Here is an 11,628-nt window from a genome sequence, read left to right as displayed (position 1 = left end):
AAGTTAACTTGCCTTAATATGTGAGCATATTTTGATAACAAGTTCATAATTTCTTTGTTCATCTCTGTTAAAAAAAAAGAAGTAATTTTATTTAAACATTTGAATGATTTTTTGTGGCAACATCGAATTAGATAATTACATAGGCACTTGCAGTATATTTAATACATCACCATTTAAAACTTTTTCCAGTGGTTCAGCTTTGTGAAGGGACTGCGAGCCCTCAGAAAAAGCCAAATCTGTTTTGTCAAGGGAGGACAACTGAGGATTTTCCGAAGCTTCATTCTAATAACAAGAGCACATAAAAAAATACAGGTTCTAGGACTTAAAACAAGCTTAGCACAGATAAGAGTTTAACTGAGAAAAAAAGAGGTTTTAAAAAATCTTGAGAGACTGCTTTCAAAGGAAGTGTATTGTTGGCTTCACAGCATCAACACCATCCACTGTGAACAGGCAGAGCACCTAGGGGAGTTCGTGGGAAGCACCAGGTTGAGATCTTTGCTTGTATCACTAAAAGCTGGTGTGCTTCGGAAGCTCGCTCTCAAGAAGTCCTTCATAACTGCATTGCAGTGCACACCCAGTTTTGTTTTTCTTCAAACACTTAAGAGAAACTGTACAGTCTACTTGCATAAGAACGTCACATATTTTTTCCCCTAACCCCTGTAAACTGCCATGGAGTGCTATGCCCTCTCTCCTTGAGAGGAACCCACAGCAATGCCACAGAAGGACATGGGGCCGTTTTATAACAGTTTGTGTCACTCCCCTGGGGCCAGAAGGGTCCAGGTACTCCCTCCCTTCCTTATACAGTACCGCTCACCTCCATCTCTTTTTTCCGTTTACTTCTATTTTCATCAGGTTTTTGTGTGTTGCTTGTCATCGTTGCCTGATAAAAAGTACGTCACATTTGGTAAGGGGTTATCTTTGTGCGACTGGAGAACACATCTATATTAAAATACCATGTAAAACCTGTAAGCAGTACCTGTGCAAGCTCCTCTGTGAAGGAGCTCTCCTCGCCGCAGAGAGGCAGCACCTCAGGGCACGGTGTGTGCAGTGAAGAGAGCAGGTCCAAGTGCCGGCCCTGGGGCTCCCGGCCCTGGGGCTCCCGGCCCTGGGGCTCCCGGCCCTGGGGCTCCCGGCCCTGGGGCTCCCGGCCCTGGGGCTCCCGGCCCTGGGGCTCCCGGCCCTGGGGCTCCCGGCCCTGGGGCTCCCGGCCCTGGGGCTCCCGGCCCTGGGGCTCCCGGCAGGGCCGTGGTTCGGCCCTGGGGCTGCTGACACCGATTCTGCCTTGCCCAAATGGGCGCTGTTCCTCCTCAGCTCCACCTATGCTCCCCCAGCACCTCGCACCCTGAGGGCCATCGGTGGCCCCCTGCAGCCCTCTCCTCAGGCCCTCCCCCCTGGCCCTCAGGCCCTCCCCCCTCAGGCCCTCTCCTCTCAGGGCCTCTCTCCTCAGGCCCTCTCCTCTGGCCCTGAGGCCCCCTCTCCTCTGGCCCTCAGGCCCTCTCCCCTCTGGCCCTCTCCCCTCAGGCCCCCTCTCCTCTGGCCCTCTCCCCTCTGGCCCTCAGGCTCTCTCCCCGCAGGACTTCAGGCGCCTCTGGCCCTCACGCTCTCTCCTCAGGCCCTCAGGCCCCCTCTCCTCTGGCCCTCAGGCCCTCTCCCCCTCTTTTCTCAGGCGGTGGGAGCTGACAGGCAGTGCGGCCAGCCCCCCTCCTCACACGCCCGGCTGCCGGCACCTCAGGTGGGCAGGAGTGGGGCCGGCAGCCCTGCTCCAGCCGGGGGGCTGTGGCAGGCAATGGGCAGGCTGCCGGGCAGGGGCTGTGCGGCCGGGCCCAGCCAAGAAGGCTTGTACCAGCCTCAGTGTAGTGCCAAAACCCCCGTTCCACCACCCCAGGAAGGAGCACTTCGCCCCCGTGACATGGTCGAGCATGATGAGACCACCTGTAGCTATCTGAAGTGTCCTGCAGTCTGCTCACACAATTCCTGTCGTATTTTGTCTCCTGAGCACCTGTGGTAGATCCAGCCCCAACTGGAATCACTGGGATTTTGAGATGTTTTGAGATGACAGCGAAATGACAGATGAGGTGAGGTGGATCCCTTTCAAAGGACAAGCCATGAACTAGTAAAACCTGACAGGTTACTGTCACTAAAATGACTAACACCTCTACAATTAGACAATGGAAAACAAGATTGTGCTATCCTTACGCAGCACTTCCCATTGGTAGGTAAGCTGCATTGGGGTTCATTGAGAAACAACCGAGAAAGGACCGAGTAGATGACGTGATGAAGTGGCTTGCTTAAAACAGGAAGAAGCTACACGCAGTGATTCAGGAGAGCTCTTTCAGTATTAAACATCACGTTGTCAGCCAAAAGTATTAAACGCTTTATCAAGCTACTGCGTTTCTAAAGCCTGGCTGCATTAAAGCGACAGTGAAGACAATCATCGCAAGAGTTGAACTTGTGTTGGAGTAAAGGTAATATTTTCTCTGAGTTTTTTTGTGTCTGTATGTTTTTAAGAAAAGAAAGGTTCTTAACCTTACACGTGTTATTCAAATAGGCTCTGAAAGTCAAAATTCAGGACAAGTAATTAAACTGCTGGAAGAACAAGAACTAAATAGTTCCTAAAGTAGAAACAGTATTCAATATGCTGCCATGGCCCACAATTTAATTCTCAAAAAATTTATATATATTTATGTTATTAGCAATATCATTTAAACATTAAGAAACATATGAAGGACTACACTAGGCAAACTTTCTTAAAAGTGTTTACCTAATTGAGTTACCATTAGTATGTTAGGATATTTTTATTAACAGACCATCTGAATTAAAATAAATGAAACATCTGAATAGTTTTGCCACTTCAGTACCTTATGGATGTGATAGACTATGGAGAAAGCTCAGACTAAAAAAAAGAAAATTATCTAAGCCGTTACTCTGAAAGTAGTTCCAGTTTCTTTAGAATAAATAAAGTTGGCTGACTGGCACTGGTTCTGGTGCTTTTGCACAAATTAAGGTACCAAGTACAATATTATTTAATTTAAATAATTATTTAAAAAAACACACTAGTGATCTGAATGTAAATTTAAACTTAATGAGAAATAATTGTTACAGCATTAACTTAAATTATTTTTTTTCCAAAGTGAAATGAAAAGTTAGGTATCTGGGATCAAGAAGTACAAGCAGTATCACCCAAATGAGGAACCGTTCTGAATAAAGGTCTGGCGCCCAAATTTTCAAAAAATGTTAGAAGTCAGCTGAAGAAAAGAGACATTAATATTATTCTGAAGCTGAAGAAAATTATGCAGAAGTAGAAACTTAAAGGGCTGAAGCTTTTTATTTTAGTTGAAAAAGACCAAAAGGCAATTTGATCATACTTCACAGGCAGGAACTAACTATTGGTTACGAAATGGCTATCAGGAAAACGCACAGAAACGGGTGACCAGAACCAGAAGCCAGTTAAATTTAGAAAGATTTAAACTTAGAAAGATTTTTTCCTGTAAGAACCAACCATTCAAATAAAGTACCAAGAGGAATGGTAGACTTACAGTTGTTGTATACAGAAATAAGCTAGATCTATATGTTTAAATCAAATTTGGATCTCTCTCTGGTATACAGGTTTAGATAAACACAAGTCCACATGTACGGAATGCCATGTAACAAAAGAGGATGTTGAAAGGGGATGGCACAATACTGCTGTCTGGTTGGAATTCAGTCAGTGTGAGTGACTATCTGTAAATAGGGATATATAGTTCTTATCTGAAAACAGTAGCTGCCAAAAATGTATTGTTCTTTGTTTGTCTGTCAGAAACACGAGGTTTAACTCTGTTGCTGAATTCCTCTGCTTTTTAGAAATCTTCTGAATCAATTTAATTACTTTTTCAACAACTTTAAAGAAAGAAGATAAATTTCTGTAGCACAGGTGGTTTGTCTTAACATGTCTATGAACATGCTGCTCCTTGTGGGTAGAATACTCAGAATCCATGGTTATTAGCAAAGTATAGCTCTATTTTTTAGGATTATTATTTCAGATGAGGTTGAAAGATGCACCTTTGACCTCAAAATTATCTCCCTAGTTTTAAGATGCAGACATTGAAGCATTCCCTACACACCTCTATTGTGCTTTTTTTTTTGTTTGTTTTTTGTTTGGTGCGTGTGTGCGTTTGGTTGGTTTGGTTTTCTTCTGCAGCAGTAACAGGCATGCAGACAAGCAAAAGAACATCTGAGAGTCTTAGATTTTATTTTAGCTAGAGGTTTGGGTTTTTGGGGAGTTCTGGTGTGTTGGGTTCCCCCCAGTCCAGTGCTAAAACTTTTGAGCCTCTTCAATTTACTCACCAAGCTACACGGGAATGCTTTAATGCTCATCAGCATCACAAACAGAAAATCAAGGCATTCCAGCTAACTGCCAAATTCTGCAGACTATACAAAATATTGGTTAATTCCTAAGTTTACCTTACTGTTTTTTGTGGCCTTAGTTGTCCCATCGCTACAGTGTTTGCCAGTGCAGTTGCAGCAGCATTTATTGCAAAAACCATTCCACAACCACCGAAGGCAGCACTTATATTTCAAAAAGCATCACACTTCGGAGCTGCAGCTGTTGGGTATAAGTAATCCCTATCACAATTAGTACATGCATGGGAAACAAGTTACAGCTAGTAAATCAGGACCTCTCTACTAGTCTGGCTTCAACTGCTAGCCACAGTTTCTGGCTGTTTCCCTGTGGGGAACATAAATTCCTCCCTGATGGTACTTAGGTAGGAGAGGATGATGGGAGACAATTTGAGGATTTCCCACCAGACACCAGTGGTATCTTCATTGGTATCATTGTTATCAAGGACTAGATCCATGCAACGTGTTTTCAATTCTAAACTGGCTTCCCCCAAGGCAGTACACGATGTTTACGGGCAACTCGCAAGTGTGTGGAGAAGGGGAAGTCTGTGCTCTGATGGCTAGTACCTGTTTCAAAACTGCTATTTGAGACTTTACAGACCCAGCAGACAAAGTGCAACAAGCTGCTGTAGAAACAAGATGTGTCCTCTGACAACATCTGTGTGAGATGATGGGAGGTGCCGAAGGCTTCCTCGTAACCCCAGGTTTGCGTGGCTTGCTTTCCCCGCCGCGGAGGGGAAGTGCGGCTGAATAAATGCAGACATAGACAAATATCTTGGGAAAGAGCCCCAGTTTCCTCTGCAGGCTGTGCAGCCGGCAGATTTGGCCGAACGGTGATGCAAGCCGCTATAAAACCCCCTCCCCGCCTTCGCGCCCGCCCGTGGGCAGGCACGGAGGGGGGCGGGCGGGGACGGGAGCCCGGAGCGCCGCGGCCAGGCGGCAGCCGCACGGCCCCTCCTGCGAGGTACGCGGGGCCGGGACCCCCGCCGGGGCTGGGAGGACCGTGGGGGGGCGGGAGGGCTTGGGCCGCGGCCCTTCCGTCTGGCATCGTTCGCCGAGGAGCGAGGTAGGACCAAGGCGACTCCCCGCCCTCCCCCGGCGCTGCAGCCGGCGGCTCGCCGCCCCCAGCCGCTCGGCTCCCGGCTCCCGACCGCCCGAGACCACCCGCGGCAGGCGGAGAGCCCGTCGCCGCGGCCTCCCGGCGCGGAGCAGGCGCTGGGGCCGGGCGCGGAGCGGCGCTGCCGGGGATGCTGCTGGTGCTCGGTGGCACGGGGCCAGCCCGCCGTCAGTCCCGGCCGCAGCCCGCCCCGCGGGGCAAGCCCGGGCCCGCTGCGCTCACCCCAGCGGGCAGCTACAGCCGCCTCTCGGCCTCTAACGGCCGGTCTGCGTGGCAAAAGGTCTAGCCATCTTCTGCTGCGCACCAGGGGAAGGAGTGGAGCCGTCCCGGGCGCTTCACCCCTTAAACCGAGCCGTCCCGCGTGCCTTACCCCTTAAACCGAGCCATCCAGTGTGCATCACCCCTTAAACCCAATGTAATTTTAACCGAAAACCTTTAATCCTTGATCAGTAAGTGCCTTTCCCTCTGCTTGCAAGTAACAGTAGTCCTTGACTTCTTGGTTTAACCTCACTACAAGAGGCATGCACTGTTTGGTGTTGCGGAATTTTGTTTCAAAGGCTTGGGTATGCGTGCTTGGAAACAAAGGTGTAGTCCGCTGCTATCAACCTGTGTTTCTGCACGGACCAGCTAGAACTATGCACTATATAAAAAATAGGATGAGGAACTCAAATACATTCCTCAAAGTACTTTACTAGAGGGACAAGGAAGCCACTGTGATTCCCCAACCCCAATCCTTCGGGTTGATGTGCGTATGTACTTACTGAAGCTGGCATTTGTAAACAGTTGTTTTATGCAAGTCTTTTCCAAGTGGTGAAAAAGAGCCTTGGAAGCCAGATGTTTTGACCGCACGGTAAAATCCTCAGGCAAGAGCCAATTCCTGCCGTTATATACTGTTTATTGCCATTATTACCTGGCTTTAATACGTCTATTGTGTTTATTTCAGGGACTAGTGCAAGGTAAAAGAATCCCTGGGCAGGAGTTGGTAGGTTTGAATGAAACACTTAATATTCTACACTACTTACAAAAAGTGACTGAACTATTTTTTACCGTTGGTTTTACTTATTTCATGCTGATCCTGAAGTTTTTGTGCATTCTGCTGTGGCTTTCTCCTCCCATGTAAAGTATGCAGAGGCTAGGAACATAGAAGCAGGCTGAAAACTTCATACAGCTGCCACGCTCCTAAAGGTTTGATGCAGTGGTAGTGAATGTCAGTGCACTAACGTTACTTTGCACATCTGGCCAAAAATGTTACAATCGCAAAGCCAAGTATATCAGATCTTGCAGATAGTAAAGTAGCTAGTTATTTTTGGAAAGTAAAACGCCTTTATTTCTAAACACTTAAATAAAACAGGTAAGAGCATTCATACACAGGAAGCATTTTAGGAAAATGAACAGAAAATGTACCGAGTTACAGAACAGAACGAAACAGGAAGGAAAGTGATAACCAACCTGCGTTTCACAAAATTAGTGGCATAGAAGAGGACATTTTAAAACTGCTCAGCGTCTGAGAAGAGAAAGAATGAAATTCTTTGCCACATCCTCATTTGTCACATTGTAATTCCCTTTATTCTTATTCTCACTTTTCTTTAAAGGTAGGAGATGCTGTTTTAATTTTGCAGAGGATATCATCAGTTTTAAAATAAAAATATTTTCTTGCTTATTTCTTAGAATTATTCCTTTCAATGGCAACCATCGCAACAGCAGTAAAATTACTGAGGTACTAAACTTTACAGTTCAAGCCCTAGCCAGTACAGGTGACTCCATATAACTTGTGGTTTATTTTGTGATTTTTTTTTTTCCCCTGGCGCACTGCTGAAATAGGGAGATTTTGTGGCCTGCAGAGCAATATAATCTGCTCACATGTATCTCCTTTCTGCCAGCATAAACAGAAACTTCAAGATAGAAGAAAAGGGATGGGGGGCATTTATAGGCAAACGGAATGGGTATCGCAAGTTTATGACCACCACTGTTCTTTTGTTTTATACCTCAAACATGTATGTTGTTTCATCCATTAAACAGACCGAGAGTGTGACATACTCTCAGTTGCTATGTCAGAAAGCTAAAGAACATAAAGTTTACCTGTCAGGCTGTTAACTGTATGAGGTTGAGGCTATTAACAAAGCTAAAACAGGTTATTATTCTGGAGTTCTTGGAGAGGGTTGTGTATTGACACACGTGCAGCCCTGGGCTAGTTCTAAGCGAGCCCTGGACTAGCTCTAAACGAGCCCTGAAGCATGTGGCACAGGGGTGCAGAAGCTGGCTGGTCTTTAATGATTTGTTCAGCTGTTTTTCTAAAATGGGTGGTGTTATTCTCAAGGGTAATATATCTTTTCTCCTTCACTTTTCTCCGTGTCACTCGTGAAAGAGAATAGCTGTGAAATCAAGCTCAGAATTCAACTTGCATTAAAATGCTATAAGAAAATCACTTCAAAATGAACTACATCCCAATATCTCTAAGAACATACACAATTCCAGCTCAAGTTGCAAAAGATACAGGCTTTCCAAATGGCAGGCAAAGGCGGACTAACTTTTGGGTTATTCTGGAAGTCCTTTTATAAAGGAAACCTGGAAAGATCAGTCCACGTAGACTTACAACTTTTATGGCTTAATAGCCAATAACAGGGAGCTTAATCCAGTCCTAGTCACTTCCCTATTCAAAAATCAGAAACAGAAAATCAAATAAGCATATAATAATAAGATAATTTTTGCAGGCCCAAGAGAAGAGCATAATTTGGTGAGGTATGTTCATGGAGCTACTTGCTGGCATTCTCATAGAACAAGAAAATGGTAATGAGTTATTATTTATTCCCATGTAACATTGTGTAAGTCAATGAAAAGTTTTCTAAAATAACAGAACTTGAAGGATGCTCTATGTTATTCTAAACAGTCATAAAAGGCAACAAAGGAGGAGGCTAATTAGTTAAAAAAGCATTTTTTCAACAGCTAGTGAAACATTCCAGTATTGTGCATTAGAAGAGAAGTGGCCCAAGAACTCCCTTGCCTTACAGAGTAAGAAGCATTGTTCTTAATTCTGAATTCTCTCCATGTGTTTTTGGCAGAGTGAAGATGAGTGGCGAAGAGATTCTCATGTGTGCAGTGCAACTTGGAAAAAACTTCTGCCTCTATTTTGCAGGTAATTACTACCCACTGCTGATCAAAAGGTGATACACAATTCAGTCCTTTCCTTGGGCTGCCCTGCCATCCCTGCTTTTGTGGCATCCTGGGTTTTCCCCCAATGGTACCTGAGCCATCCTCAAAGCAGTTAAACCACCAGCCCCCCCCCCTCCCCCCCCGGCTTAGAAGAATGATAGCTCTTAGATTATGGCGCCAGGCAAAAAGAATCTTGAGTTTGAGGCAGCTGTCCCACTGTGTTAACAGGTTAGCACCATATAAATGCTTACAGTGTTGAGCAAGAAATAAATTCTTCTGTTGGGATACTGATGAAAAACAATTCCTTTATCAGTCTGATTTCACCTGATTTTCCCATAAGCTGCAGTTTGAAGTACTGTTAGCCAGTACCTGAGTCAGTGGAGTATTTGTTGCTTCATACAATATATTCCCATAAGGGACACTTGGGAGGGTTGGAATACTGTGGGGGTGGACTTGGAATAAGCGGGTAGCTTCCAGTCTTACAGGATAAAGTTAGAGAACAGTCTTGTCTTTAGAAACACTTTGTAATGTAATGACCATTTCTTGTCCTTTTGCTCGCTTAGAAAAAAGGTGCTGACCAAAACAACAATTTGCACGCCATTTACTCCTTGGTTTTAGACTTAAACTAACCTGAGCTGCTCAACCTTAAGTAACCCTAAAACATTTTGCATGCCTCTTGGTTTAGTGGTAACTCCAGTTCTCAAATGACTAGTGGTTACATCATTCTGTTGTGTTTGTTATGCTCACAAATAAAACACACTCTGTAGTTAAAACAGCTCAGTTTGGAGAGTTAGTGATACTGGGGAGTACAACTGGAAACGTGTGGGTGGCTGGCTGGCTTCCAATCTTGCAGAACAAAACTGGGCAGAAAGTGGTTTCTTTTGTGGGGGCAGAACTTAATGTTGTTTTTTCTTTACTTCTTTTTTTTTCATTGCTCACTTGGAACCAAGACGACGATGGTAAGCTCAAAGCTCATCATTTATCAACTTCATTATCAGTTTTACCTCAACTAACCTGCTCATGCTTACCATCTCATAAATGCTTTGTGTGCCTTCAGAGAACAAGTTTTCAAACTGGTAACGGCTAGCATAAAAGAGCGCTACAGCTCACCACCTCCTCCTGAAGCTGATGTTGCTGTATTTCCTCCTGAGGCACAGCATAGTGGCTTCCCTGACAGAAGGACCTTTTGACCTTCTAATCCAATTGTTACTTGTCGAGCAAAAAGACAGAACGGAACAGACACAGTAGCTTCACTTACTTATACATGCAGACTGCTGTCATCTGAGAAATCCTTCTGTCTTGCCTGGGTTGCTACAAGCCAGAGGTGGAAAGAATGATGTGGCCTCCATCTGGTTTGAGAATGCCATTCTAAGAACTTATTTCACCTAGTACCCTTAATGACAAGATCAAGCCTGTAGCAAATGGTTATGATCTGAGGAGATTACAGTTACCATATTTGACCCTCTTCGCTTAATATTTCTACAGGGCTGGAATGCGATGCCTTTTGTAAGGAAAGAATTCTCCACAGAGTCCTTCGAAATGTGAATAGCCAGCTGCTTGTGGTTCGGCCAGATTTAAACATGGCAGCTTTTGAAGATGTGACAGATCAGGAGATGAAATCTGGTACACTGTTTTTCAAATATATACTATAACCATTGCACAGTTTCTTTATTCTAGATGTGTTTTGTTCTTTGTGATGAGACTGACAGTAAAGACTTAAACTTCATTTGTAAGAATAAAGCTAAGCTAAGAGAGCTAAAACTCTGTGTTTTCTGCATTGGTGATGGATTAGATTCCTAGATTAGACAGGCCTGCAGGATGTCCCACACAGAAAAGGGCTGTTGTGATCACAAAGTTCTTAAGCCCACCCCCCACCCCCTTTTTCTGTGTGTGTGTGTCTTGGATTACAAAAAATCGTTTTTAGGTTTAAACAGATAATGTATTTAGCACTAAAAGCTCTTACTTCTGGCAGCTGTAGTTAACAATGTACTTATGGTTTGGGCTTTTTTTTGTGGGTGGGAGGCTCAGCAATTTGTTCAGAACTACATTGAGCATATTTGTTTACAGATCACATATCTACAGTTATAACCTGATTCACAGATGACTATTTACAAATCCAGTTCTCACTTTATGCATGCACATAAAAGAACACGTCCTACCCTACCAACTGGTACCTTCACATGCTTTCTTGCAAATTCAAAATCTTGGTTATTGGATGATTGCAGAAAGTGAAGTATGTGCTACCAGCAGTCATAAAAATTCAAGTCCTGGCTCTTCTGTCAGGAAAGGTACCCTGGGAAGACAACAATTGCCAGTGGAATGATAAGACATAATACGGTTATGTTGTGGCAGATCTCTCCTGAACGAACTGTTAATAATAAAACAATTTATATTTAGGCCATGGAATGCACTTCAACATTCACTGTTACAAAACTACCACACCTTCAGCAGGGTTGCCTGTTGCATTCAGCATCAAGATAGAAGATAAAAATTATTACATGTGTTGTGAGAAAGAACATGGAGAAATGATAGTTCGATTTAAGGTAAGTATCTGCTTTCCATAATTTATGTATGTATAAGTAGTAGGCAAAACAAAGAATTCAAACTTGTGAGCTGAAACAAACTGCCCAGATCTTGCACTGGAACTAACCTGTTCTTTTTTTCTTCCTCAGGAAGGAGAAGTTCCCAAAGAAATTCCTGGTGAAAGTAATGTCATCTTTTTCAAAAAGACATTTACATCTTGTAGTGCCAGAGCATTTAAGTTTGAATACTCACTAGAACGAGGAATGTTCTTGGCCTTTGAGGAAGAAGGCTGCTTAAGAAAATTAATTCTAAAGAAACTGTCAAGAGAAGATGAAGTGGATGAAACCATGAAGATAAGTTTCTAACTTCAGTCAGAATGAAAGTCACAACCTGTGACATACTTCAACAGTTTTAAAATACATTTTGGCTTTTTATAAAATAAATCTTTCATTCTTTCTTCA

The 11,628-nt window shown here is 44.1% G+C and overlaps 2 protein-coding genes across 6 annotated transcripts in view; one reads left to right on the top strand and one right to left on the bottom strand.

Moving 5' to 3' along the window:
* The window catches only part of TEX12 (testis expressed 12), a 3,545-nt gene extending 2,671 nt beyond the window's left edge, over positions 1-874 (bottom strand). The window contains exons 1-3 of the mRNA XM_005236607.2: positions 815-874; positions 171-282; positions 13-64 (exon numbers count right to left, since the gene is read on the bottom strand). Coding sequence (XP_005236664.1) covers positions 13-64; positions 171-282; positions 815-874 — 224 coding nt within the window. The remainder of the gene's footprint in view (positions 1-12; positions 65-170; positions 283-814) is intronic.
* The window catches only part of IL18 (interleukin 18), a 23,289-nt gene extending 11,661 nt beyond the window's left edge, over positions 1-11,628 (top strand). Inside the window, exons 1-6 of one of the 5 annotated variants that reach the window (XM_055819528.1) lie at positions 5,201-5,341; positions 8,554-8,627; positions 9,595-9,603; positions 10,130-10,267; positions 11,042-11,187; positions 11,317-11,628. In XM_055819528.1, coding sequence (XP_055675503.1) covers positions 5,214-5,341; positions 8,554-8,627; positions 9,595-9,603; positions 10,130-10,267; positions 11,042-11,187; positions 11,317-11,532 — 711 coding nt within the window. In that variant the 5' untranslated portion in view covers positions 5,201-5,213 and the 3' untranslated portion in view covers positions 11,533-11,628. Of the gene's footprint in view, positions 1-5,200; positions 5,444-8,553; positions 8,628-9,594; positions 9,604-10,129; positions 10,268-11,041; positions 11,188-11,316 lie in introns of those variants that run through there. The other 4 variants (XM_055819525.1, XM_055819529.1, XM_055819526.1 and 1 more) reach the window with 4 other exon arrangements.

This window comes from Falco peregrinus, chromosome 15 (genome assembly GCF_023634155.1).
Source record: "Falco peregrinus isolate bFalPer1 chromosome 15, bFalPer1.pri, whole genome shotgun sequence".
Classification (NCBI taxonomy): domain Eukaryota; kingdom Metazoa; phylum Chordata; class Aves; order Falconiformes; family Falconidae; genus Falco; species Falco peregrinus.
This window is presented reverse-complemented; position numbering and strand designations above follow the sequence as displayed.